We start from the raw sequence: 25,447 nt of genomic DNA on the forward strand, positions 1-25,447 counted from the left end.
GAAAGAACATCCAAACTAAGAGAAGTAAAAGATTGCAAAGATATTAAGAAAAACAGAAATTAAGAAGAACAGAAATAAATTAAATGCATGAAGAGGTTAAAGGGAAAAATTAATCAAGAACAGAAGAAGAAAAGACTGTATTTTTTTTTTGAATTTTGTGAGACAGAGTGAAATGAAAATAAAATGGAAAAAAATAGTAAAAATGAAGGACTGAATGTGATGTATACCAACATCTACATCTAGCCAAAAATGTAGTGCCGGGATGTAATGTTAAGCTAATATAAGTAATATTAGGTTAATATAAGTAGAATTAAGTTAAGAAGGGTTCTATCCTGTCACCCACTCTCTTCTTATTATTCATTAATGATCTTCTAAACCAAACTTCTTGTCCTATCCACTCCTACACTGATGATACCACCCTGCACTTTTCCACGCCTTTTCATAGAAGTCCAACCCTTCAGGAGGTAAACATTTCATGCAGGGAAGCCACAGAATGCTTGACTTCTGATCTTTCTAAAATTTCTGATTGGGGCAGAGCAAACTTGGTAATGTTCAATGCCTCAAAAACTTAATTCCTCCATCTATCAACTCAACACAACCTTCCAGACAACTATCCCCTCTTCTTCATTGACATTCAACTGTCCCCCTCTTCTACACTGAACATCCTCGGTCTGTCCTTTACTTATAATCTGAACTGGAAACTTTACATCTCATCTCTAGCTAAAACAACTTCTATGAAGGTAGGCGTTCTGAGACATCTCTGCCAGTTTTCCTCACCCCGCCAGCTGCTAACTCTGTACAAGGGCCTTATCTGTCCATGTATGGAGTATGCTTCACATGCCTGGGGGGTTCCACTCATACTGCTCTTCTAGACAGGGTAGAATCAAAAGCTTTTTGTCTCATCAACTCTCCTCTAACTGACTGTCTTCAGCCTCTCTCTCACTGCCGCAGTGTTGCATCTCTAGCTGTCTTCTACCGTTATTTTCATGCTAATTGCACTTCTGATATTGCTAACTGCATGCCTCCCCTCCTCCTGTGGCCTCGCTGTACAAGACTTTCTTCTTTCTCTCACCCCTATTCTGTCCACCTCTCTAACACAAGAGTTAACCATCATACCTTTTTCTGGTAAACTCTGGAACTCCCTGCCAGCTTCTGTATTTCCACCTTCCTATGACTTGAATTCCTTCAAAAGGGAGGTTTCAAGGCACCTATCCTGAATTCCTTCAAAAGGGAGGTTTCAAGGCACCTATCCTTCAATTTTTGACTACCACTTTTGACCCTTTTATGGGACTGGCATTTCACTGTGATTTTTTTTTATTGGATTTTTGTTGCCCTTCTACTTAAAAAAAAAAAAATAGACAGACTGCTACACAGAACTCTGGAATTACAAAACTGTTTAAAAGAAAAAAATTGGAAGGTGGTGTGTTTAACAGAAACAAAGCTAAAAGAAGAAAATCAGACTCATTAACAATAACTACAATATATGGAGAAGAGGTAGGAATGGTAAAGGAGGGGGAGGTGTAATGATAATGACAAGAAAAGGGTTGATGACAAAAACAATGAAATATGAGGAAGGAAAAGCAGAAATAGTGAGTGTTAACTTGGAGAAAAATAATGGAGAAATGCTGATGGTAATAACCTATGTACCACCTAAAACAAATTCTTGGAGCAAGGAAGAATATGAAAAAAAAATAATAGAAGATACCATCCAGTGTTTGAGTAAATTAATCAAAAGTAATAAAAGATTACTTTTGGTTGGTGACTTCAATTGCAAAGAAATAAATTGGAAAATGTTCAAGGCAGGAGGAAATGAGACTGCATGGGGAGAAAGATTTTTAAAGCTGACTATGGAAAACACAATGATGCAATGGGTGACTGAAAATACAAGATACAGGGGAGATGATGAACCAACAAGACTTGACCTAATATTAACCAAAGGAATTGACCTAACTAAAGAATTAAGATACATGTGCCCCATGGGAAAAAGTGACCATGTAGTGATAGAAATAGAGGCTGATAATGATTTCAGTGAAGAGGATGAATCATACAAAGAAAACAAGAGAAACTATGGGAAAGTGAATACAAATGATCTTAAGAGATTCTATGAAGAAATGGACTACAAAAAGCTGAAAAGAGCAAATGATGTGCAAGATGAGTATGACATTTTTATGAGACAGGAGTGAATAAATATGTCCACTATGAAAACCTAAAGAAAAGGAAAACAGGAGTGGTTCAATGCAAGATGTGCAAATGCAAAAGAAAAAGAGATAAAGCATGGATAAAAATTAAAAGAAATTAAAACCAAGAAAATAAAGAAGACTTTAGAATAGCAAGAAATTAATATGTGAAAGTAAAGAAAAAAATGAATATGTGAAAATAAGGAGAGGAAAAGAAAGGATATGAAAAAGATATAATTGAAAAGTGCAAGGACGAACCAAAACTGTTCTACAGATTCATAAATGGAAAAATTTTACTAAAAAGAAAAACTAGAAAGGTTGAAAGAAGGAAATGAAACATATGAAGACCCAAAAGACATGAGTGAATTGCTAAACAAAAAGTTACAGCAAGTTTTCTCAGAATTTAATGAACCACAAGATGAGAAGACAAAAGAGCAAATGTGGGAAATTACAGTAATCAAAGAAGTTTATAAAATGATGGAGGAACTGGAAGAAAGGAAAGCAACGGGACCAGATGGAGTATCAGGTTTCATTTTAAAAGAGTGCAGGAAACAGTTAATTGAACCAGTATATGACATAATAAAGTTCTCATTATGATCTGGAAGAGTGCCTAAGGAATGGAAGAGAGCAGACATAGTGCCAGTTTATAAAAGTGGAAAGAAAGAAGAACCACCAAACTACAGACCAGTATCAATGACCAGCATAGTATGAAAGATCTGTGAAAATATGATAAAGAAGCAGTGGACAAAATTTCTAGAAAAAACATGATATAATAACAGAAAAAACAGTATGGGTTTAGACAAAAATGATCATATGTAACAAATTCAATGAGCTTCTATTCAAGAATGACTAATATAACACAGGAGAGGGATGGATGGGTAAACTGTGTGTATTTAGATCTAAAAAAAGATTTTGACAAAGCTCCCCACAACAGGCTACCATGAAAGATAGAATATGTAGGAGGATTAAACGGAAAAATAATAAACTGGATGGAAAGCTACTTAAAGGGAAGAGAAATGAGAATGGTAGCAAAAAAATGTAAAATTGAAATGGAGAAAAGTAGATAGTGGAGTACCACAAGGATCAGTGCTGGCACCAATACTTTTCCTGATCTACATAAATGATATGCCTGAAGGAGTAAAGAGTTATATGAGTTTGTTTGCAGATGATGCAAAATTACAAAGACATATAAGAAATAACAATGACTGTGAAATTCTATAAGAGAACTTAAATAAAATCTGGGACTGGAGTAAGAAATGGGAGATGGAATTTAATGTGAAAAAATGTCATGTAATAGAAATGGGAAAAAGTGAAGAGACCAAAATGGACATATAAAATGGGAAATGAATAAATAATAAAAGTACAAGAAGAGAAAGATCTGGGAGTGATAATACAGGATAGTCAACAGTCAGAGAAACATGTAGAAAAGATATTCAGAGATACATATAGAATGGTGAGAAATATTGAAACAGCATTCCACTACATGGGTGAAGCTATGATGAGAAAGATAATTACCACTATGGTTAGACCAAAGCTGGAATATGGTGAATCAGTGTGTGGTCTCCCTACAAGATGAAACATGTCAAAAAAAATAGAAAGGATACAAAGGATGGCAAGGAAGATGGCTCCAGAACTGGAAGAATTAACATATGAAGCCACATTAAAGGAAATGAACCTGCCAACATTGGAACAAAGAAGAGAAAGGAGAGATTTAATTCTGATTTATAAATTGTGGAATAGAGTAGAAGAAATAGATAATGAGAAACTGCTGTTAAGAGAAGTAGAAAATACCAGTTACACATGAGGACACAGCAAAAAAAAACTAAGAAAAGGAAGATGCTTGAATAACATAAAGAAATGTAGTTTCCCACAGAGAAATATAGAAGTATGGAACAGGCTAAGTGAGGATGTAATATAAGCAGTGAGTGTGCACAACTTTAAGGAAAAACTAGACAAGTACAGATATGGAGATAGGACCACAGGGGCATAGCTCAGGCCCTGTAAATTACAACTAGGTAAAACTTGGTAAATACACACACACACACACACACACACACACACACACACACACACACACACACACACACACACACACACACACACACACACACACACACACACACACACAGTTTTAGATGCGATGGTAGTACTGCACAACCATAACGTTGCATCACGCCAGATGTGAGGACAAAATGCACACTTAGAAATTTTGGAGAAACTTTCACTGTTGCCTCAGACATATCAAAAGTTTTTGATAGAATCAGGCACAAAGTTTTGATTTCCACACTACCCTCCTATGGCTTCTATCCTTCTCTCTGTAACTTCACCTTAAGTTTCCTCTCTAACTGTTCTATTGCTGCTGTGGTAGACAGTCACTGTTCTAAGTCTATTAACAATGGTGTTCCTCAGGGTTCTGTCCTGTCATCCATTTTCTGTTATTCATCATTGATCTTCTAAACCAGTGGTTCCCAAACTGGGGGTCATGGCCCACTGGGGGCCATACAGCAAAATTTTGGGGGCCATTAGCTGAGGTTATGTATACATAAAAATCCTGAGGCCCACCACACTAGAACAGCCAGTCAGCTGTTCAGCCAGATAAACAAGGTGCACCTGTACTCGGTACACATTTGAACAACGGACCTAAATAAATGTAGGACTACAGACAGTCATTGTAGTCACGAGATGTGATGGGGGGGAGAGGGGGGCATGGATGAGGATCATTATATGAAAAGTGGGTAAAGATCAGAAAAAGTTTGGGAACCACTGTTCTAAACTAAACTTCTTGTACTATCCACGCCTGTGGTGATGATACCACCCTACTCTTTTCTGTCTTTTCATAGATGTCCAACCCTTCAGAAAGTAAACAGCTCATGCAGGGAAGCCACAGAATGCCTGACTTCTGATCTCTCTAAGCTTTCTGATTGGGGTAGAGCAAATTTAGTAATGTTGAAAGCCTCAAAACTCAATTCTTCATTTTATCAACTTGACACAACCTTTCAGATATTTATCCCCTCTTCTTCAGTGACACTCATCTGTCCCTCTCTTCAACACTGAACATCCTCAGTCTGTCCTTTACTTATAATCTAAGCTGGAAACTTCACATCTCTTCTCCAGCTAAAGCAGCTTCTATGAAGTTGGGCATTCTGCATCATCTCTGCCAGTTTTTCTCACATCCACCCCCCACACTCCAGCTGCCAACTCTGTACAGGGGCCTTATCTATCTATGTACAGAGTTTGCTTTATGTGTGTGGGCAGGGTTTCCACTTGCACCACTATTTTAGAGAGGATGGAATCAAAAGCTTTTCATCTCATCAACTCCTCTCTTCTAACTGACTGTCTTCAGCCTCTCTCTCATCACTGCAGTGTTGCAGCTCTTGCTATCTTCTACCAGTATTTTTACGTTAACTGCTCCTCTGATATTGCTAACTGCATGTTCTTCCTGCAGCCTGGCTGCACAAGACTTTCTTCTTCCTTTCATCCCTATTCTGTCCATCTCTCTAATGCAAGAGTAGAGCAGTATTCTCAGTCATTTATCTCTTTCTCTGGTAAGCTCTGGAACTCCCTGCCTGCTTCTGTATTTCCTCCTTCTTAAGAATTGAACTCTTTCAAGAGGGAGGTTTCAAGATACTTATACTTTTTTTTTTTTTTGTCTGTATAGGAATTGGCAATAAATGGGCCTTTCTTATTATTAATTTTTTTTGTTGCTCTTGGCCAGTGGCTTCTTACATAACACACACACACACACACACACACACACACACACACACACACATACATACATACATTCATTCATACACACACACACACACACACACACACACACACACACACACACACACACACACACACACACACACACACACACACAAATACACTTTTTTTTTTTTTTTCAATAACCTTATTATGAAACAAAAAAAATTTCCACCAAACGTCCTTGTAAAATATGGGCGTGTCTTATGCAGAGGTATATCTAATACACCAGCAAATACAGTAATTTAAATTTTGTTGTAGATTCATCAGGTTCAGTTGAGGAAAGTATGTCTGCCCACATTGCACAGACAAAGGAATCTTTTAGTTCAGCATATGCTAGACAAGTTTTGAAGACAGAGAGAATGGCCAAATGGAGTCATCTTGATCTGAAATTTGGTGAACTAGGAGACAATTTTGCCATGCACATTCCTATTTTGGATCCTGGTAAAGGAAACCGATGTGATACTCTTAATATTCTTAGCATTATCACAGCAAGAGATCTGGACACTATCAAGGCTTGGATTTTATACAGACACTGCATAAGAAATCAATTTGAGTTGTGGCCCCAGCAACTTCTGACAAAGCAAGATGTTAACTTGGGGGAAGTGGTGGTGCTGTACTCAGCTCTCACAACCTAGTCAGCTTCGGATGGACAGGGTTTCAATAAGATGTATATGCAGTGGACTTGAGCAGTGCCATACAAACCAGTGTACATGCTTCAAGGCCAAACTGAAATGCTATTTACTTTGCCATGCCATGGGAGTTGCACTTCTGTAAACACATGAATAACTTGACTCACTATATTTTCATGCTGTGATTGTACTTCTATCTTAAGAAGTTTTGTTTGATTTGACCTGTTGATTAGTCTTAATAAGTAAAGCAGTTTTAACATGTTTTACTTCAGCTTCAATTTATCCAAATAAATAAAGTTCTGTTTTTAATAAGTTGCATTTAAGTTTCATTTTACATTGTTGTATCACATTTTTACTTTATATTTTAAATTTAATTTTACAATATTTTACCTGTAAAAGCAACATTTCTGGAAATACATGAATTTCCTGGGTCTTCAAAGCAGATATTTCATGAAGCCTCTAGTCATTCCAGGGATTATGTGAAACCACTATTACATAAACTTATATAAACTAAAGATTTCAGTAATTGCATAAATTACAGATTACACTTCTTCCCTATAATATTGTATGTGTGTGTGTGTGTGTGTGTGTGTGTGTGTGTGTGTGTGTGTGTGTATTTACCTAGTTGTATTGTTTGGGCCATGAGCCCAAGCTCATTTTTTCCTGTCTCCATAACCATATTTATCCAGTTCCTCTTTAAACATGTGTACACTGTTTGCCACAACTATCTCTTTCTTCAAATCATTCTAGATTTTAGTAATTCAATATGGGAAGCTATATTTCTTGATGTCTCTCAAATATCTACTCTTCTTTATTTTCTTCCCATGCCCCCTCATCTGTCTCTCTCCCTCCTCCATCTGTGGTACCAAGTCATTTCTGTCTATTCTTTCTATATTGTTTACTAATTTGTACATTATTATCAGGTCTCCTCTTTCTCTTCTCTCTTGTAGTGTTGGTAATCCCATCTCTTCAGATCTTTCTTCATAGCATAAGTCTTTCAATTCTGGTACCATCTTCGTCACTATCCTCTTTATTCTTCCCAGTTTCCATTTGTCTTTTTTTCTATGTGGAGGCCAAACTACTGCTACATATTCAAATTTAGGTTGTATCATGCTTGTTATAATTTTCTTCACCATTTCTTTATCTAAATAGTTAAACACCACTCTAATGTTTGTTAACAAGCTGTATGTAGAGCCAAATAGTCTGTTTATGTGCCTTTCAGGTGACACTGTGTCCTGGATCATTACTCCCAAATCTTTTTCTTCATTACTTTTCATTATTATTTGTCCTCCCATTTTGTAATTCCATGAAGGTCTCATTTTACTTTTTCCTATTTCTAACGTGTCATTTTCTGGCATTAAATTCTAGTTTCCATCTCTGGCTCCATGCATGTATCTTGTCAATATCCTTTTGTAACTCCTTGGTCTTTTTCATCCCTTATTATTTTCATAATTTTTGCATTATCAGCAAAAAATATGTCATATCATTTACATATGTTTCAAATATAATAGGTGCCAACACAGATCCTTGAGGTACCCCACTTGTCACTTTGTGCTAACTTAAATTAGTGTCTCTGATTACTGTTTTCATTTCTCTCCCTTGTAAATAATCATCCATCTATCTCAATGTTGCTCCCTTTGGTCCTCCTTCATTCTCTGATTTCCACATAAGACTTTTGTGGGGAACTTTATCAAATGCTTTTTTGAGATCCAGGTATACTGCATCAACCCATCCGTCTCTCTCTTGCACTCCATCTATTACTCTTGTATAAGAGTTCAGTAGATTTGTGACACAGAATCTCCCTTTCCTGAATCCAAATTGCTTTTCTGTAATTATCTTTTCATCTTTTAAATATTGCACCCATCTATCTTTAATTACTATTTCACAAAGCTTGCCTACAATACTTGTTAGTGACACTGGTCTGTAATTTAATGGTTCCATTTTATTTCCCCTTTTGTATACTGGGACTATTTAAGCTCTTTTCCATATCCTTGGTACTTTTCCTTCTTTCAACAAGCTGTTGATCATATCCCATATGGGTTTTTCCATTTGTTCTCTGCATTCTTTTGATAACCATCCATTTACCAGATCTGGCCCCATAGCTTTTCTAACATGCAGCTCTTCCAGCAGTTTCTTGATTTCTTGTCTCTTTACTTGTATCTCCTGTATTCCCTCATTCTGTGATACCACTTTTGGTGCCACAAAATTGGTTTCCTTTGTAAACATAGATTGAAAACTCTCATTCATTAGTTCACTCGTCTTATCATTAGTTTCATAAATTCTTCCCTTGCTTTTTAACTAACTTGTTTATGTCATCCCTATGTCTCATTTTTCCACTTATGTATCTGTAGAAGAGTTTGGGCTCTTCCTTGCATTTTCTTACTATGTCACGTTCAAAATTTCTTTCTCCTCTTCTTATTATAACATATTCATTCTTTGCCTTTCTGTATTCTTCCCTAGTGTTTCTGTTCAGTTTTCTCATAATTTTTCTCAATGCCCTGTCCTTTTTCTTTTTTTGCTGCTTCACACCTGGCATTATACTATTTATGCTTCCCAATTTTCACTTTATAACTTGGTACAAACTGTTGCACCCCCTCTCTATACTTGCTCAAAAATATCTCATACTTTTCTTGCACTACTTTACCTTCAAATAGCTCTTTCCAGTTCATTTTTCCATAAAATCTATTAAGCTCTGCAAAGTTTGCCTCAGCATAGTTTTGTCTCCCATTTCTAAATTCTTCATTCCTGTGCAACACTTTCCTCCTGTAGTACTATTTCTATTGTCACATGATCACTTCTTCCCAGTGCATTCAGACAATGTATACTTGGTCTATTTTCTGGGCTTTTCATAAGTCCAACTGTGATGGTTCTTCTCTGCATCTTGTAGGTTCATTCACCCATTGTCTCATTGTACTCCCCATCATGGTATGCATAAGTTCTTTGCTCCATGACCTGACATTTTCTTTCACTTCCATCTCCTGCCAGTTAATTCCCTTAGTGTTGAAGTCACCTACTAAGAGCACTTTGTTACTTTTCCTTATCATTTCCTCTATGCTACTTCTTGTTTCTAGTTGCATAGTTTTAGATCTATTGGTCTCCCATGCATTAGTTTTTGGTAATACATATATCACAATAACTTTCCTTTTTTCACTTCCTTTGATCTTAATCACAACACTCAAAGTTTCTGCCATTCCATCACCAAATTCCATTTCCTCAACAACAATATCCTCTTTTACCAATATCATCACTTGTCCTCCTCCTCCCTTTCCTTTTCTGTCTCTCCTCCATGTGCTGTAACATTCCTTTGCAAAAATCATCTTTATTTCCTCTTTTTAGTTTGGTTTCCATCAAAGATACCACATCTGGTTTATTGTTCTTTTAGGTAGTCTTTTAGTTCCAATAGGCTCAACACCAAACCATCTACATTTGTATACATGATTTTTAAGCTTCTGCTTGATCTTCTGTGGCATCTTTGTGCCACCAGTTGTTCACTTTCATCTCCTCAACTTTCCAGATGAATCTCCTCTCTCATTCCTGTGTTCTCTCCTCATTTTCTGACTGGACCTCTGCTCTCAACTCTTTCAGTTTACTTCTCTCTTCTTTGTTCATGTCTCTTTTTATCCTTATTCCCTTCATTCCTTCTACTTTTGCCAGTTTTCCTGTTCTTTGTAATACATGTTCCTGTTTGTGACATGAATTTTATTTTCATTGGGCTTGTTCCATTTTTGTCATACTTTTCAATCCTGTAAACCTCTTCAGTTTGTTCAACCATCTCCTCTCCATCCCCCGCCACTTCTCCTATAATTTCCTTAGCCCTTTTTGCCTCTTCTTGTGTGTGTGTGTGTGTGTGTGTGTGTGTGTGTGTGTGTGTGTGTGTGTACTTATATTCTCATATGTATTTTCATAAATGTAATTTATTGAAGTTGATATTTTCAGCTAATGCTATCTTTTGATTTTGCAGGTTTTCAGACCTGCTGTATAAAAAAAAAATATTAAAAAAATAGATGAAACTTCCATGATGCAGAAAGCTGTGGCCATGCATTTTCATGACAATGTCTCCAAAATATGGAAAGTCTTCATGACTGGAGTAGATTCTGTGCATCCCAAGGAAATAGTAAAAAAATTTGTTAAAAGAGATGGTGAAAAACTTGTTATTGGTAATGCAGAATATGACTTAAAGAATAATGTTTATGTAATTGGCTTTGGAAAAGCTGTTATTGGAATGGTTAATCCTGTTGAAAATGCCTTGAAAGTATCCAGTAATGGATCTCATTTACAAAAGGGAATTTTGAGTGTTCCTGTAGGAATAAAGGAAAAATTTGATCTTCATTCCTCATCATATTCAAATAATGTGATAGAATATTTAGAAGGTGCAATGAACAACATTCCTGATGAAGATGCTTTTACTGCTTCAAAAAGGATAGTAACTTTGGTGCAAAGTCTGAAAGAACAGGATCTCCTCCTTGTCTTGATATCAGGTGGAGGCTCTGCTCTCCTTCCATACCCTGCTTCTCCCCTCACACTGTGTGAGAAATCTGCCATTATCAGAAGTTTAAGTCGTTGTGGTGCAAACATCTCTGAGCTCAACACTGTAAGAAAGGCTCTATCAGTCACTAAAGGGGGAGGCATTGCACAAATGACAAAGGCAAAAGTTGCTTCCTTAATACTATCAGATGTTATTGGCAATTCTCTTGATGTAATAGCAAGTGGCCCCACAGTGGTAAATAGAGATCCTCCTGAAGCTGCCATTCAGATCTTGCAAAAATATAACATACAAATTACAGATAAAATTTATCAGACTCTTGAAAGCAGAACAGCACCAAAAAAAGAATTTTCTCATGTCAGCAACAATATCATAGGCAGCATTGAAACTGCTTTATCTGCAATTGAAACTTTTCTAACTTGCAATGGAGACATATCATCTCAAGCATTAATATTATCATCATCACTTCATGGTGAAGCTGCTGAGGTAGGAGCAAAGATGGCAACACTGGCAGCAGTGCTCACAAATATGATTCAAGGTGAGCAGAAGGATGACCCACTTTGTGAAAAGATGCTTCAGGAATTATGTATCGACATAAAGAAAAAAAGCATCATCAAGAACACAGTAGCCAAATGTCAGCAACAAAAATGCCCTGTGTGGCTTATATTTGGAGGAGAGACAACTGTTACTGTCACTGGGACTGGCCAAGGAGGAAGGAATCAAGAAATGGTCTTGTCATTTAGCATCAGCATTGCAAAGGTAAACTTATACAAATAATAAGGCTTGTACATATTGGGTTCTTCACAGTAGTGACATCTGCTGATGGATCTGAAACTGTTTAAAAGTCAAAACTAGCCACAATCTTCAAAAATAGAATATACTGCAGTGTTATATACTTTTGAAATTATATTAGTGATCTGCAATTGAAAATCTAGGGAAAGCACCTTGATATAAAATCTTAAATTAAAATGCAACTTTATCTATGATGGAGAAATAAAGTCTCCATGACAAAGACAGTAACTTTATTTATTTACTTTTATTCATTTTTTTATTTTTTTATTTATTACACACACACACACATATATATATATATATATATATATATATATATATATATATATATATATATATATATATATATATATATATATATATATATATATATATATATATATATATATTTTTTTTTTTTTTTTTTTTTTTTTTTTTTTATCAAGGTAGCATTATACAAATGTAAACATCAACAAATAAGTGGGTAATCTCACCTTTCATGTTGTCTTTGGCAGAAAATGCAAGAATCATCCTTTAAAGGTGAAGTGGTTTTCATGTCTGGAGGAACAGATGGTATTGATGGACCCACAGATGCTGCAGGGGCACTCACCTATTGGTCATCACAAAATGCTTCTACTCAGTAATTATGTTTCATATATATATATATATATATATATATATATATATATATATATATATATATATATATATATATATATATATATATATATATATATATATATATATATATATATATATATATATATACAAATTGCAGTAGTACTTCAGGTTACAAGTTTCTTTCCAGAGGGCCATTCATAACCAGTAATTATTCCCAGTGAGGTCTAAAAAGCATTGTACGGGGAGTGCTGTGAACTTATCATTAAACCCAGCTGTGACCTCACTGAACGTTTTCCTTTGTGTCTCACAACACAGGGGGGCAGTCACAGCCTGCCCTCTAAAGACAACTCTCTTCCTCCACACAAAACTACAAGCACCTAATAACACACACACCCTTCACTCAAAAATTTTAAAATCATCATGGCAACTCCTACACCAGCCTCGGAGTCCCCATCTGGGGAGGGGACCATAAATGTCCCCAGGTCAGACTGCCTTTCTGTCAAATGACCCTAAGTGTCTTGACACCCCCCCCTCAACTTTTTCTTCATTAACTTCTGCAACATTCGCTATCTAAGATCTAATTTTCAATCTGTAGAACATGCTCTTGAATCTTCCAAGTTTTCCACCATCTGGCTACGACTACAGAGTCACTCTCATACTAAATTTATCTGTGCTGTATACCTCTCACCTAACTTCTCTGACTATAAGAAATTCTTTGACTACTTAACTTCCAAAGTAGAGCACATTCTGACCATCTTCCCTTTTGCAGAGACCTCCATTCTTGGAGACTTCAATGTTCACCACCAGCTTTGGCTTTCCTCTCCCTTCGCTGACTATCCTGGTGAACTAGCCTTCAACTTTACTATCCTCCATGACCTAGAGCAATTGGTGCAACACCCTACTCATATTTCTCACTGTCTTGGAGATACGCCCAACATTCTTGACCTTTTCCTGACCTCTAATCCTTCTGCTTATGCTGTCACCCTTTCTTCTCCATTGGGCTTCTCCAATCACAATCTCATATCTGTATCTTGTCCTATCGCTCCAATCCCTCCTCAGGATCCCCCTAAGCGAAGGTGCCTCTGGCGTTTTGCCTCTGCTAGTTGGGGGGACCTGAGGAGGTATTTTGCTGATTTTCCTTGGAATGACTACTGCTTCCATGTCAGAGACCCGTCTTTGTGTGCTGATCGCATAACAGAGGTGATAGAGTCTGGCATGGAGGCGTACATTCCTCACTCTTTTTCTCGTCCTAAACCTTCTAAACCTTGGTTTAACACAGCTTGTTCTCGTGCTATACATGATAGAGAGGTGGCCCACTAAAGGTACTTAAGCCTTCCATCACCAGAATCTCATGCACTTTATATTTCTGCCCAGAACCATGCCAAGTCATGACTTGACTCCAACTAGCCAAAAACTCCTTCATTAACAGAAAGTGTCAAAACCTTTCAAGATCTAACTCCCCTCATGACTTGTGGCATCTAGCCAAAAATATCTCCAATAACTTTGCTTCTTCTTCTTTCCCTCCTCTATTTCAACCAGATGGCACCACTGCTATCACAACTATTTCTAAAGCTGAACTCTTCACTCAAACCTTTTCTAAAAACTCTACCTTGGACGATTCTGGGCTTGTTCCTCCCTCTCCTCCACCCTCTGACTACTTCTTGCCACCTATTAAAATTCTTCGCAATGACGTTTTCCATGCCCTCGCTGGCCTAAACCCTCGGAAAGTTTATGGACCTGATGGGGTCCCTCCTATTGTTCTCCAAAACTGTGCCTCCATGCTTGCACCTTGCCTAGTCAAACTCTTTCAGCTCCGTCTGTCAACATCTACCTTTCCTTCTTGCTGGAAGTTTGCTTACTTTCAACCTGTTCCTAAAAAGGGTGACCATTATAGTCCCTCAAACTACTGTCCTATTGCCTTAATTTCCTGCCTATCTAAAGTTTTTGAATCTATTCTCAACAGGAAGATTCTTAAACATCTATCACTTCGCAACCTTCTATCTGATTGCCAGTATGGATTCCGTCAAGGCCACTCTACTGGTCAATTTCTGGCTTTCCTTACTGAGTCTTGGTCATCCTCTTTTAGAGATTTGGGTGAAACTTTTGCTGTTGCCTTCGACATATCAAAAGCTTTTGATAGAGTCTGGCACAAAGCTTTGATTTCCAAACTATCCTCCTACAGTTTCTATCCTTCTGTCTGTAACTTCATCTCAAGTTTCCTTTCTGACCGTTCTATTGCTGCTGTGGTAGACGGTCACTGTTCTTCTCCTAAATCTATTAACAGTGGTGTTCCTCAGGGTTCTGTCCTGTCACCCACTCTCTTCTTATTATTTAATAATGATCTTCTAAACCAAACTTCTTGTCCTATCCACTCCTACACTGATGATACCACCCTGCACTTTTCCACGTCTTTTCATAGACGTCCAACCCTTCAGGAGGTAAACATTTCATGCACGGAAACCACAGAACGCTTGACTTCTGATCTTTCTAAAATTTCTGATTGGGGCAGAGCAAACTTGGTATTGTTCAATGCCTCAAAAAACTCAATTCCTCCATCTATCAACTCGACACAACCTTCCAGACAACTATCCCCTCTTCTTCAATGACACTCAACTGTCCCCCTCTTCTACACTGAACATCCTCGGTCTGTCCTGTACTTATAATCTGAGCTGGAAACTTCACATCTCATCTCAAGCTAAAACAGCTTCTATGAAGTTAGGCATTCTGAGACGTCTCCACCAGTTTTTCTCATCCCCCAGCTGCTAACTCAGTACAAGGACCTTATCCGTCCATGTATGGAGTATGCTTCACATGTCTGGGGGGTTCCACTCATACTGCTCTTCTAGACAGGGTGGAAGCAAAAGCTTTTCATCTCATCAACTCCTCTCCTCTAACTGACTGTCTTCAGCCTCTCTCTCACCGCCGCAGTGTTGCACCTCTAGCTGTCTTCTACCACTATTTCCATGCTAACTGCTCTTCTGATCTTGCTAACTGCATGCCTCCTCTCCTCCCGCAACCTCGCTGCACAAGACTGTCTTCTTTCTCTCACCCCTATTCTGTCCACCTCTCTAACGCAAGAGTCAACCAGTATTCTCAATCATTCCTGCCTTTCTCTGGTAAACTCTGGAACTCCCTGCCTGCTTCTGTATTTCCACCTTCCTATGACTTGAATTCCTTCAAGAGGGAGGTTTCAAGACATTTATTCATCAATTTTTGACTATTGCTTTGACCATTTTATGGGACTGGCATTTCAGTGGGCATTTTTTTTATTGGATTTTTGTTGCTCTTGGCCAGTGTCCTCCCTACATAAAAAAAAATAAATAAATAAAAAACTGAAAAACTCTAGAAACATATTTTTCCATAAAGATTAATGAAATCTCATTAATCTGTTCCACATCCCCCAAAAAAACTATTACAGAATACATAAAAAAAAAAATTGCCCATCCACTGCCACCCAATATCTTGCCAGTCTCTTATTATATACATTGTCTTCTCACCCTCATTTTTTTTTTCATTTCTTTTTATTTTTTTATTTATTTATTTACTTATTTATTTTTCTTTATACATATCTGGCAACTCACTGGGTCTGGCAGACATGAGTGTGATACACTGTCATCACACTACTAGATTAGAGCTCTCTGAGTTACTGCTGTGGGTCAATATGTCATGCACTCACAACATCATTTCTCACTCATTCCCCACCACCTCTCCATTCCTTTTTTTTTTTTTTTTTTTCATGTTCTCCATCATGTCTGGCAAGCACTTGTCAAATGTGGAAAATGCCAGGATTCTCACCCTGATCAAAGGTAATGTGTCTGAGGGAAATTTCAAGGCATACTGGACACCACTTTTTCACTATGAAGTGGTTCATTGCAGTTGCCAGATGCACACCAGACTGCCTGATCCCTGCCAGAAGGCCTGGGTCTGGGTGCCCTAGGAAGACATCCCAGACCACTGACACACTTCTAAGGAAAGAAGTGTTAAAGAACACCAAGTTCACAGTTAGACAACAGAAAACAATGCATGCTGGCTTACTGAGAAGCATGTCTCAGCACACCATTCAGCACCACCTCACTGAGGACCTAAAGCTGCCCTCACACTCACCTGCCAAAAAGCCATTCCTCACTAAACCAATGAGAAAGAGGCATGCATTTGCTAAAAAAAATACAAAACATGGTCTGAAGATGGTAATGTGGCGGGATAAGTCCACATTCAGATGCTTGATGGAGCATCAGGGTAGAGCAAGGAGGCCTGTGGGTGTCAGATGCAATGCCAAGCACTTCACTAAAAGAACTGATAAACACTCAGCCTCTCTGATGGTGTGGGGCTGCTACAGTGGTGAGGATGGCTGTGGAGGTTTGCATATATTGCTAAAGAATGTCATAGTAAATGGTATCATTTATATCAAGATTCTACACAACCACATAATGCCATCCTTCAAGAACTACAAATTCAACTTCTTTTTATGCATGACTCTGCTCCAGGATACATGGCCAAAAAGGTCTCAGATTTCCTTCAGGATAACAGTGTACAAGTGCTGATTAGCCTGGCAACTCACCAGATCTTAACCTTATTGTCTACAGCATAACTCAAAATCAGGTCACGCTCACTCATTTTTTATAAATAAAACAAAATTCTAAACAAGAAATAGTTTTAGCATATAATTCTTTCTATGTAAATCAAAATTTGAAAAGGAATGGCCTTGTGAAAAAACTGCAACAAAATCAGTCTAATCAATGACATTTTATACTTTTTCTTTAATTAATTTGCAAAACAGTATGACAACCATAGCTAGGCACGATAACAAAAAAATTTAACATGATAACCGATAAATCAGTAACGATAATCTTATCGGCGATAACCAATAATCAATAACTGGTGATAAATTTATCACCCGATGACCAATAACTGATAAACTGATAAATTCAAAATTACAATACTAGTGATAATGATATTGATATTTTAAATTAAAGTTGATCAATCCATATCTTTATTTTTATCTTTATCTTAGAAACTTAGAAAAATCATTAAAAATTCAAATTTAGTGTTTATCCTGTCTCTCCATTAATGAAAAGTACTGCTTTCAGTAAAATAACCATATTTTATTATGAAAGTTTAAAACTTCAACATCCTCATGTTTCAAAAACTAAAATTATCGATTATCACTAGTTTGGAACCAAAAGTATCTGTGATACTGATGAATTGATAACACAGGAAAAATAATTGTTGGATAAGCAATGACCCAATATTGTTATTGTGATAATTCATTGTGATAATGCCCACCTATGCTCTCTTCCTTTGCATATTATTCAAAGGTGGCTGTCACAGTGTCCGTGTGTGTGTGTGTGTGTGTGTGTGTGTGTGTGTGTGTGTGTGTGTGCAGAATATATCTATCTAATGTGAAGTGCTGATAGTGATGTGGAGAAAGCAGATATGAGCAATGGTGAATGATTGAGAATACTGGCCAACTCTTGCATTAGAGAGGTGGACAGAGAGAGAAAGAGAGAAAGAAGAAAGTCTTGTGCAGCCAGGACACAGGAGGAGGGGAGGTATGCAGTTAGCAATATCAGAGGAGTAGTTAATGTGAAAATACCAGTAGAAGATAGCAAGAGCTGCAACACTGCAGTGATGAGAGAGAGAGAGGCTGAAAAGTCAGTTAGAGTAGAGGAGTTGATAAGACAAAAAGCTTTTGATTCCAGCCTCTCTAAAACATCAGTGTAAGTGGACCCCCACATATGTGAAGCAAACTCCGTACATAGACAGATAAGGCCCCTGTACAGAGTTAATAGCTGGAATGTGAGTTGGTGGGGATGAGAAAAACTGGCAGAGATGACACAGAACACCTAACTTTGTAGATGTTTTAGTCGTAGATGAGATACGAAGTTTCCGTTTTAGATTATAAGGACAGACCAAGGATGTTCAGTGTAGAAGAGGGGGACACTTGAGTGTCATTGAAGAAGAGGGAATAAATATCTGGAAGGTTGTGTTGAGCTGATAAAAGGAGGAATTGAGTTTTTGAGGCATTGACCATTACTAAATTTGCTCTACTCCAATCAGAAATTTTAGAAAGATCAGAGGTCATGCATTCTGTGGCTTCCCTGCAAGAGCTGTCTACTTCCTGGAGGGTTGGACGTCTATGAAAAGACAGGAAAATGCAAGGTGGTATCATCAGCACAGGAGTGGATAGGACAAGTTTGATTTAGAATATCATTGATGAATAACAGTTAGAGAGTGGGTGGCAGGAGAGAACCCTTAGGAGCACCATTGTTAATAGACTTAGGAGAACAGTGACCGTCTACCACAGCAGCAATAGAACAGTCAGAGAGGAAACTTAAGATGAAGTTACAGAAAGAAGGATAGAAATCATAGGAGGGTAGTTTGGAAATCAAGGTTTTGTGCCAGATTCTATCAAGAACTTTTGATATGTCTAAGGCAACATTGCATGTAGTATGTACTATGTGCTATATTTGCCAGTGCATTAAATGCACTTTTCTTGAAAAGAGTATCTGATAATTACTGTGCACTAAATGCGGCCATAGTACAGATGCCTAGGCCTGTTAGTACGAATATTTTCACTAATAATATTACTACTAATAAAATTTCTCTCTCTCTCTCTCTCTCTCTCTCTCTCTCTCTCTCTCTCTCTCTCTCTCTCTCTCTCTCTCTCTCTCTCTCTCTCTCTCTCTCTCTCTCTCTCTCTCTCTCTCTCTCTCTCTCTCTCTCTCTCTCTCTCTCTCTCTCTCTCTCTCTCTCTCTCACACACACACACACACACACACACACACACACACACACACACACACACACACACACACACACACACACACATGGCAGCAGCGAAGCTAACAGGACATGTTTCCTAGTGCTCTACATATAAAATGAACGAACAATACAAATCACTCATGGTGGAACAAGTCATGATATAGACCCAGGAATACCCAGGTGGTAAATAGGGAAGGGAGAAACAGTATGTGAGTATAGTTATTCTGTCTCTAGGAAAGTTTGGTTGGTTTATTTACATTGGGCAAAATGGCAGAGGGCAACATTCCAAAAGAACTAGGGTTCTTTGAAGGTTTTACTGATGAGGAAAGAGAACTAAATTATAGATTGCAGTGTAGAAAAATTTTATATATGGAAGAAATGATGGACAAGTTAGTGGAGAGAATAAAGACATTGGAGGCACACCAGAAGGAGACAGGTGTGGAGTTGGTGATTATTATTATGGCCAAGTTGATGGATATGGAAGATAAAAATGAAAAGTTAAAGGTGAAAAATGACTGTTTAAAGAAACAAAAAGGAAAAAGTAGAAACTGTTCAGAAAGAAAATGAGGAGATGAAGACAAGTGTAAAGGATGTGGAAATGAGTGGTTAAATGAACATAAATTTGAAGAAGAATCACTAAAGAAATTAATAGAACAACAAGGAAATGAGAAACAAAACCTGAGACAAAGGGGTAAATGTTATTAAAGAGAAAAATCAGTGAGAGACACTGTAGAAAAATATAAACAAGTAATTGGTTTAAAGGAAGAGAAAATACTATGCAGAATTCAAAGAGAGGAAAGGAAAATGTTGAATAAATTACTGAAGAAAATGACAGGTGAAGACAGCCAGGTAGTGAAGCAAGTGGAAGAGTTCCAAAGAATTGGGAAATATGAAGAAGAAAAGATGAGACCCCTAGGAATAAGGTTTGCAACACAGGTACAAGCAGAAGAAGTAATTAGTGGGTCTTGGAGGTTGTCTGGAGGTGAAGAATATAAGAATGTATGGATAAACAGGGATATGGATGAGATTGGAAGGTTGAAGCAAAAGGAGCTGGTAAATAAGGCTAAACAAAAAAAAACAAGCAACGAATGGAGGAGAAGTTTCTCTGGAGAGTAAGAGATATGGGAATAAAGAAATGGTACATCAAACATTAAGTAAAGTATGTTATACTAATGTAAATGGATTAATGTCAACTAAAATGGAATTAAATGAGTTGTTAAGCAGAATCACACCAGATGTTGTTGTATTATGTGAAACAAAATGGAAAAATTAATGGGGAACTCCTGACACTGGTAATGATAAATATGATTTATGGATGAAAAATAGAAGTGACAAGAGAGGAGGTGGAGTGATATTTCTGACTCAAAAATGTGTCAAAGTGAAGACAAGTCTGAAATTCTACAAGTTATAATTAGAAGTGGAAATGGAAGGATAATGAATTAAGTAGGAGAGTATGTGCCACCTGTGACCAGTGCTTGGTGAAAAGAAAAGCACAAAGAGATGTTGGTAGATGTGTTAAAAGGTCTTGAAAAGATAGTGATGGAAAGTAGTGATGTAGTTATTGTTGATGATTTTAATTGTAAGGAGATAAATTGGGAGACATTGACAACTACTGGAAGTGAGAGCTCATGCAGTAATAGACTATTGAACTGGGCGGTGGAAAACTTAATGATTATGATACAAGATTCAGTGGAAGAGATAAACCATCAAGACTTGATTTAGTGTTTACCAAGGACATGGAAATTATTGAAACTATACACTATGATAGCCCTCTAGATAAAAGTGATCATGTGTTGATGGAATTTAATTTGAAAAATGAAAATGTAATCATTGATGAAAATTATAAGGTAAGAATATTTAAATATAGTAAAACTGACTTTGAAAAATTAAGAAAGTACTTTGTTGCCATGGACTGGAAAGACTTTAAAGATGCAAAAGATGTTCGGGAAAAATGGGTTGAATTTATAAGGAGAAATTTGTACCTAAAGGAGGAGTGAGATGTAGAAAGGGTAAAGAATGGTTCAATACAAAATGCAGAGAGGCAAGAAATCATAAATCAAATGCTTGGAATAGATGGAAGAAGAGGAAAACTGAGAGCAGATGAGTAGAATATAATGATGCTAGAAACAAATACATTGAGATGATAAGAATGGAGAGAAGAAACTATGAGATATAATAGATAAGTGTATAAATGAACCCAAACTGTTCTTTAGATATATTAATGGGAAGATGAAGAAGAAGGAAGGTGTATCAAGACTGAAAGATGAAGGAAAAATCTATGATGATGCACAGGACATGGCTGAGGTTATGAACAATAGTTTCAGATCGGTATTTACTGTGGAAGGGGAGTTTGATGCTGGAAGGGATAAGTTGGTGAGGAATATACTAAGTACAGTACCAGTCAGTTATGAGGAAATACTTAAGATGATGGAAGAACTTGATGTAAATAAAGCAAATGGTCCAGATGGAGTATCAAACTGGATATTGAAGGAATGTGGAGAACAACTGGCTGATGAAACTCATAGTCTAGTGGTGACATTACTATCACAGGGAAGAGTACCAAAAGATTGGAAGAGAGCAAATATTACACCAGTATTTAAAGGAGGAAATGAGGAAAATCTACTAAATTATAGATCAGTGTCCTTGACTAGTGTTGTAGGAAAATTATGTGAAAGAACAATAAAGGAAAGATGGATGGAACACTTGGAAAGAGATAAAGTTTTAGTAAATTATCAATTTGGATTTAGGAGGGGAAGATCATGCTCCATGAACTTACTGTCCTTTTATTTAAGAGTAATTTATGCTGTGCAGGAGAGAGACGGATGGGTGGATGGTGTCTGCTTAGACTTGAAGAAAGCGTTTGACAAAGTACCACACTGAAGATTGCTGTGGAAGATGAAAAATTATAGAAAAATTGGAGGAAGACTGCTGGAGTGGATGGAGGATTATCTGGATGATAGAGAGATGAGAACAGTAATACAAGACAAAAATTCATCTTGGCTGAAAATAACTAGTGGCGTCTTACAGGGATCAGTGTTGGGAATGATAATGTTTGTAATATATGTGAATGACATAAATGAAGAAATAGGTAGTTATATGAACTTATTTGCGGATGATGCTAAATTGATGAGAAGGGTAGAAAATGTATCGTTCTGCAAGATTATTTGAATAAGATAAATAGATGGAGTAAATCTTGCCAAATGGAAATCAATTTAAGTAAATGTAAAGTAATGGAGTTTGGTAAGAGTAAGAAAAGAATACAATATCATTATGAGAGTAAGAATTGCATTCTCATATTTGGATAAAGAAATTATAGAAAAGTTGTTGATATCCATGATAAGGCCAAGATTGGAATATGTGGCAATGGTGTGGTCTCCTCATACAAAGAGGAATATTATAAAATTAGAAAGAGTATAAAGAGCAGTCACTAAGATGGTTCCAGAGTTGAGTAAATTGACCTATGAAGAGAGATTAAGAATGTTGGAATTTCCTACCCTTGAAAATAGGAGAGAGAGAGAGGAGATTTAATAAACATTTATAGAATTATAAATGGTATGGAAAATGTGGACAAAGAAAGTTTTATAAATTTAGACTCACAGAGTACAAGGGGACACAATAAGAAGTTGAAGAAAGTTAACTATAGAAGAGACATTAAGATGTATAGTTTTCCTCACAGAAGTGTGAACAAATGGAATTAACTCAGTGAAAATGTAAATGCCAAAACTGTCCATGCTTTTAAGACCAAATTAGATATATATAGAGATGTGATACTATGACCTTACTCCCCTCCTGTAAACCACAACTAGGTAAATACACACACACACACACACACACACACACACACACACACACACACACACACACACACACACAGAGAGAGAGAGAGAGAGAGAGAGAGAGAGAGAGAGAGAGAGAGAGAGAGAGAGAACAAAACACACACACACACATACAGCTTTGAATGTGATGATAATACTGCACAGCCACAGCATTGCATCACACCAGATATGAGGACAAACTACACACTTTTAGAGATTTTGTTGAAACTTTCACTGTTGCCATAGACATTTCAGAAAGCTTTTGATAGAGTCTGGCACAAAACTTTGATTTCAAAACTATCCTTCTATGGTTTCTATCCTTCTATTTGTAACTTCATCTTAAGTTTCCTCTCTGACCATTCTATTGCTGCTGTGATAGACAATCACTGTTCTCCTAAATCTATTAACAATGGTGTTCCTCAGAGTTCTATCCTGTCACAAACTCTTTATTATTCATCAGTGATCTAAACCAAACTTCTTGCCCTATCCACTCCTGTGCTGACGATACCACCCTGCACTTTTCTGTCTTTTCATAGACATCCAAAGCTTCAGGAAGTAAGCAGCTCATGCAGGGAAGCCACAGAATGCCTCAAAAATTTCTGATTGGTGTAGAACAAACTTTGTATTGTTCAGTGCCTCAGAAACTCAATTCCTCCTTTTATCTAGTCAACACAACCTTCCAGATATCTATCCTCTCTTCAGTGACACTCAAGTGTCCCATTCTTCTATACTGAACATCCTTGGCTTGTCCTGAACTGGAAACTTCACATCTCATCTCCAGCTAAAGCAGCTTCTATGAAGTTAGGCGTTCTGAGTCAGTTTTCTCACCACCGCCCAACTCCCCAACCCCAACTGTTATATCTGTACTAGGGCCTTATCTGTCCATGTATGGAGTTTGCTTCACATGTATGGAGGGATCCACTCACACCACTATTTTAGAGAGAGTGGAATCAGAAGTTTTTCATCTTACCAACTCCTCTCCTCTGACTGACTTCAGCCTCTCTCTCTCTCATCACCATAATGTTGCAGCTCTTGCTATCTTCTACCAGTATTTTCACACTAACTGCTCCTCTGATATTGCTAACTGTATGCCTCCCCTCCTGCAGCCTGGCTGCACAAGATCTTCCATCATGCTTCTGTCCACCTCTGTAATGCAAGAGTTAACTGCTATTCTCAATCATCCATCTCTTTCTCTGGTAAACTCTGGAATTTCCTGCCTGCTTCTGAATTTTCTCCTTCCTATGGGTTGAACTCTTTCAGGAGGGAGGTTTCAAGACAATTATCCTCATTTTATTTTTTATTTATTATTTTTTTTATTTATTATTATTTTTTATTTTTTTATCTGACATGTCTATGTGAACAGGCATTAAGTGGACCTTTCTTGTAATTAAAAGTCTTTTGTTGCCCTTGGCCAATGGTCTTCTTAGATAAAACACACACACACACACACACACACACACACACACACTTGGACCATCTTAGCGAATGGACATACAACAGGAACTCCTGGACGACAGGGATACTACCTAGTTGTTGTGCTGGTTGAAAGTTTTATGACTCATTGCTGTCCCAAGTTAAATTCTGTAAGAAATTTGAAATGAAACAAAATAATTCAAAAGAGGTGGGAAACTATACTTTTTGGCGTCCGTAACAACAGCCGAAAGGTTTGTTTACGTTGGACAGCTGATAATGGCAGCCAATAGGACACCCACAGGAAAAGGAGTCTTGAATTTTAGTGGTTTTGTAGAGGATGATGGCGAGGTGCAGGAGAAACTGAATGCAAGGAGGTGCAAGGAAACCATGCTGGCGGTGAAGGTTGAAGAGATACAGTAGAAGGTAAGAGACCTAGAAATAAGAAATGGGAGGTTGGAACAAGAAAACAAGTCACTAAGAAAGGAATTGGAAAATGAAGAGAAAGTGCTGCAGAAAGAGATACGTGATAAGGAAAACCAAATTAGAATGCTGGAAATGAGAATGGGAATGATGGATAAAATGATGAAGGCTAGAGAAATATGAATGAATATGCTGGAGGAAAGGATGAAAAAGATTGAAGCCCAAGACAAAAACAGGGATAAGCAAATTAAGGAAAGCCAAGAACAAGTTAAGGAAATGGAAGGAAGATCCGTAAATAAGTGCAAGGAGTTGGAGAAAAAAGTGAGTTATACAGAAGTAGTGAAGGACCAGAGGAGTAAAGAAGGCTTGACAAAAGAAGTTATAAAGGTAATAAAGGGAAAGGAAAACCTGGTAAGAGACACTAGATAAAAAGAAGAGCATAATGATCTTTGGCCTGGAAGAAAGTGAGATAAAAGAATTGGTATAAAAGAGAAACAGAACAAAGAAAAACAGCTCGATAAATACTGAGTGTGATAAACGAAGGGGATACAAAGCTGGAGGACGAAATAGAGGAGGTGTACAAGATTGGAAAATACGATCAAG

At 37.3% G+C, this 25,447-nt stretch overlaps 1 protein-coding gene across 1 annotated transcript in view; it reads left to right on the plus strand.

Annotated features, from left to right (window-relative positions):
- Positions 1-25,447, plus strand: part of LOC135106732 (glycerate kinase-like) — a 44,907-nt gene that overhangs the window by 11,911 nt on the left and 7,549 nt on the right. The window contains exons 2-3 of the mRNA XM_064015990.1: positions 10,521-11,801; positions 12,329-12,453. Coding sequence (XP_063872060.1) covers positions 10,575-11,801; positions 12,329-12,453 — 1,352 coding nt within the window. The 5' untranslated portion in view covers positions 10,521-10,574. The remainder of the gene's footprint in view (positions 1-10,520; positions 11,802-12,328; positions 12,454-25,447) is intronic.

This window comes from Scylla paramamosain, chromosome 14 (assembly GCF_035594125.1).
Source record: "Scylla paramamosain isolate STU-SP2022 chromosome 14, ASM3559412v1, whole genome shotgun sequence".
NCBI classification, from domain to species: domain Eukaryota; kingdom Metazoa; phylum Arthropoda; class Malacostraca; order Decapoda; family Portunidae; genus Scylla; species Scylla paramamosain.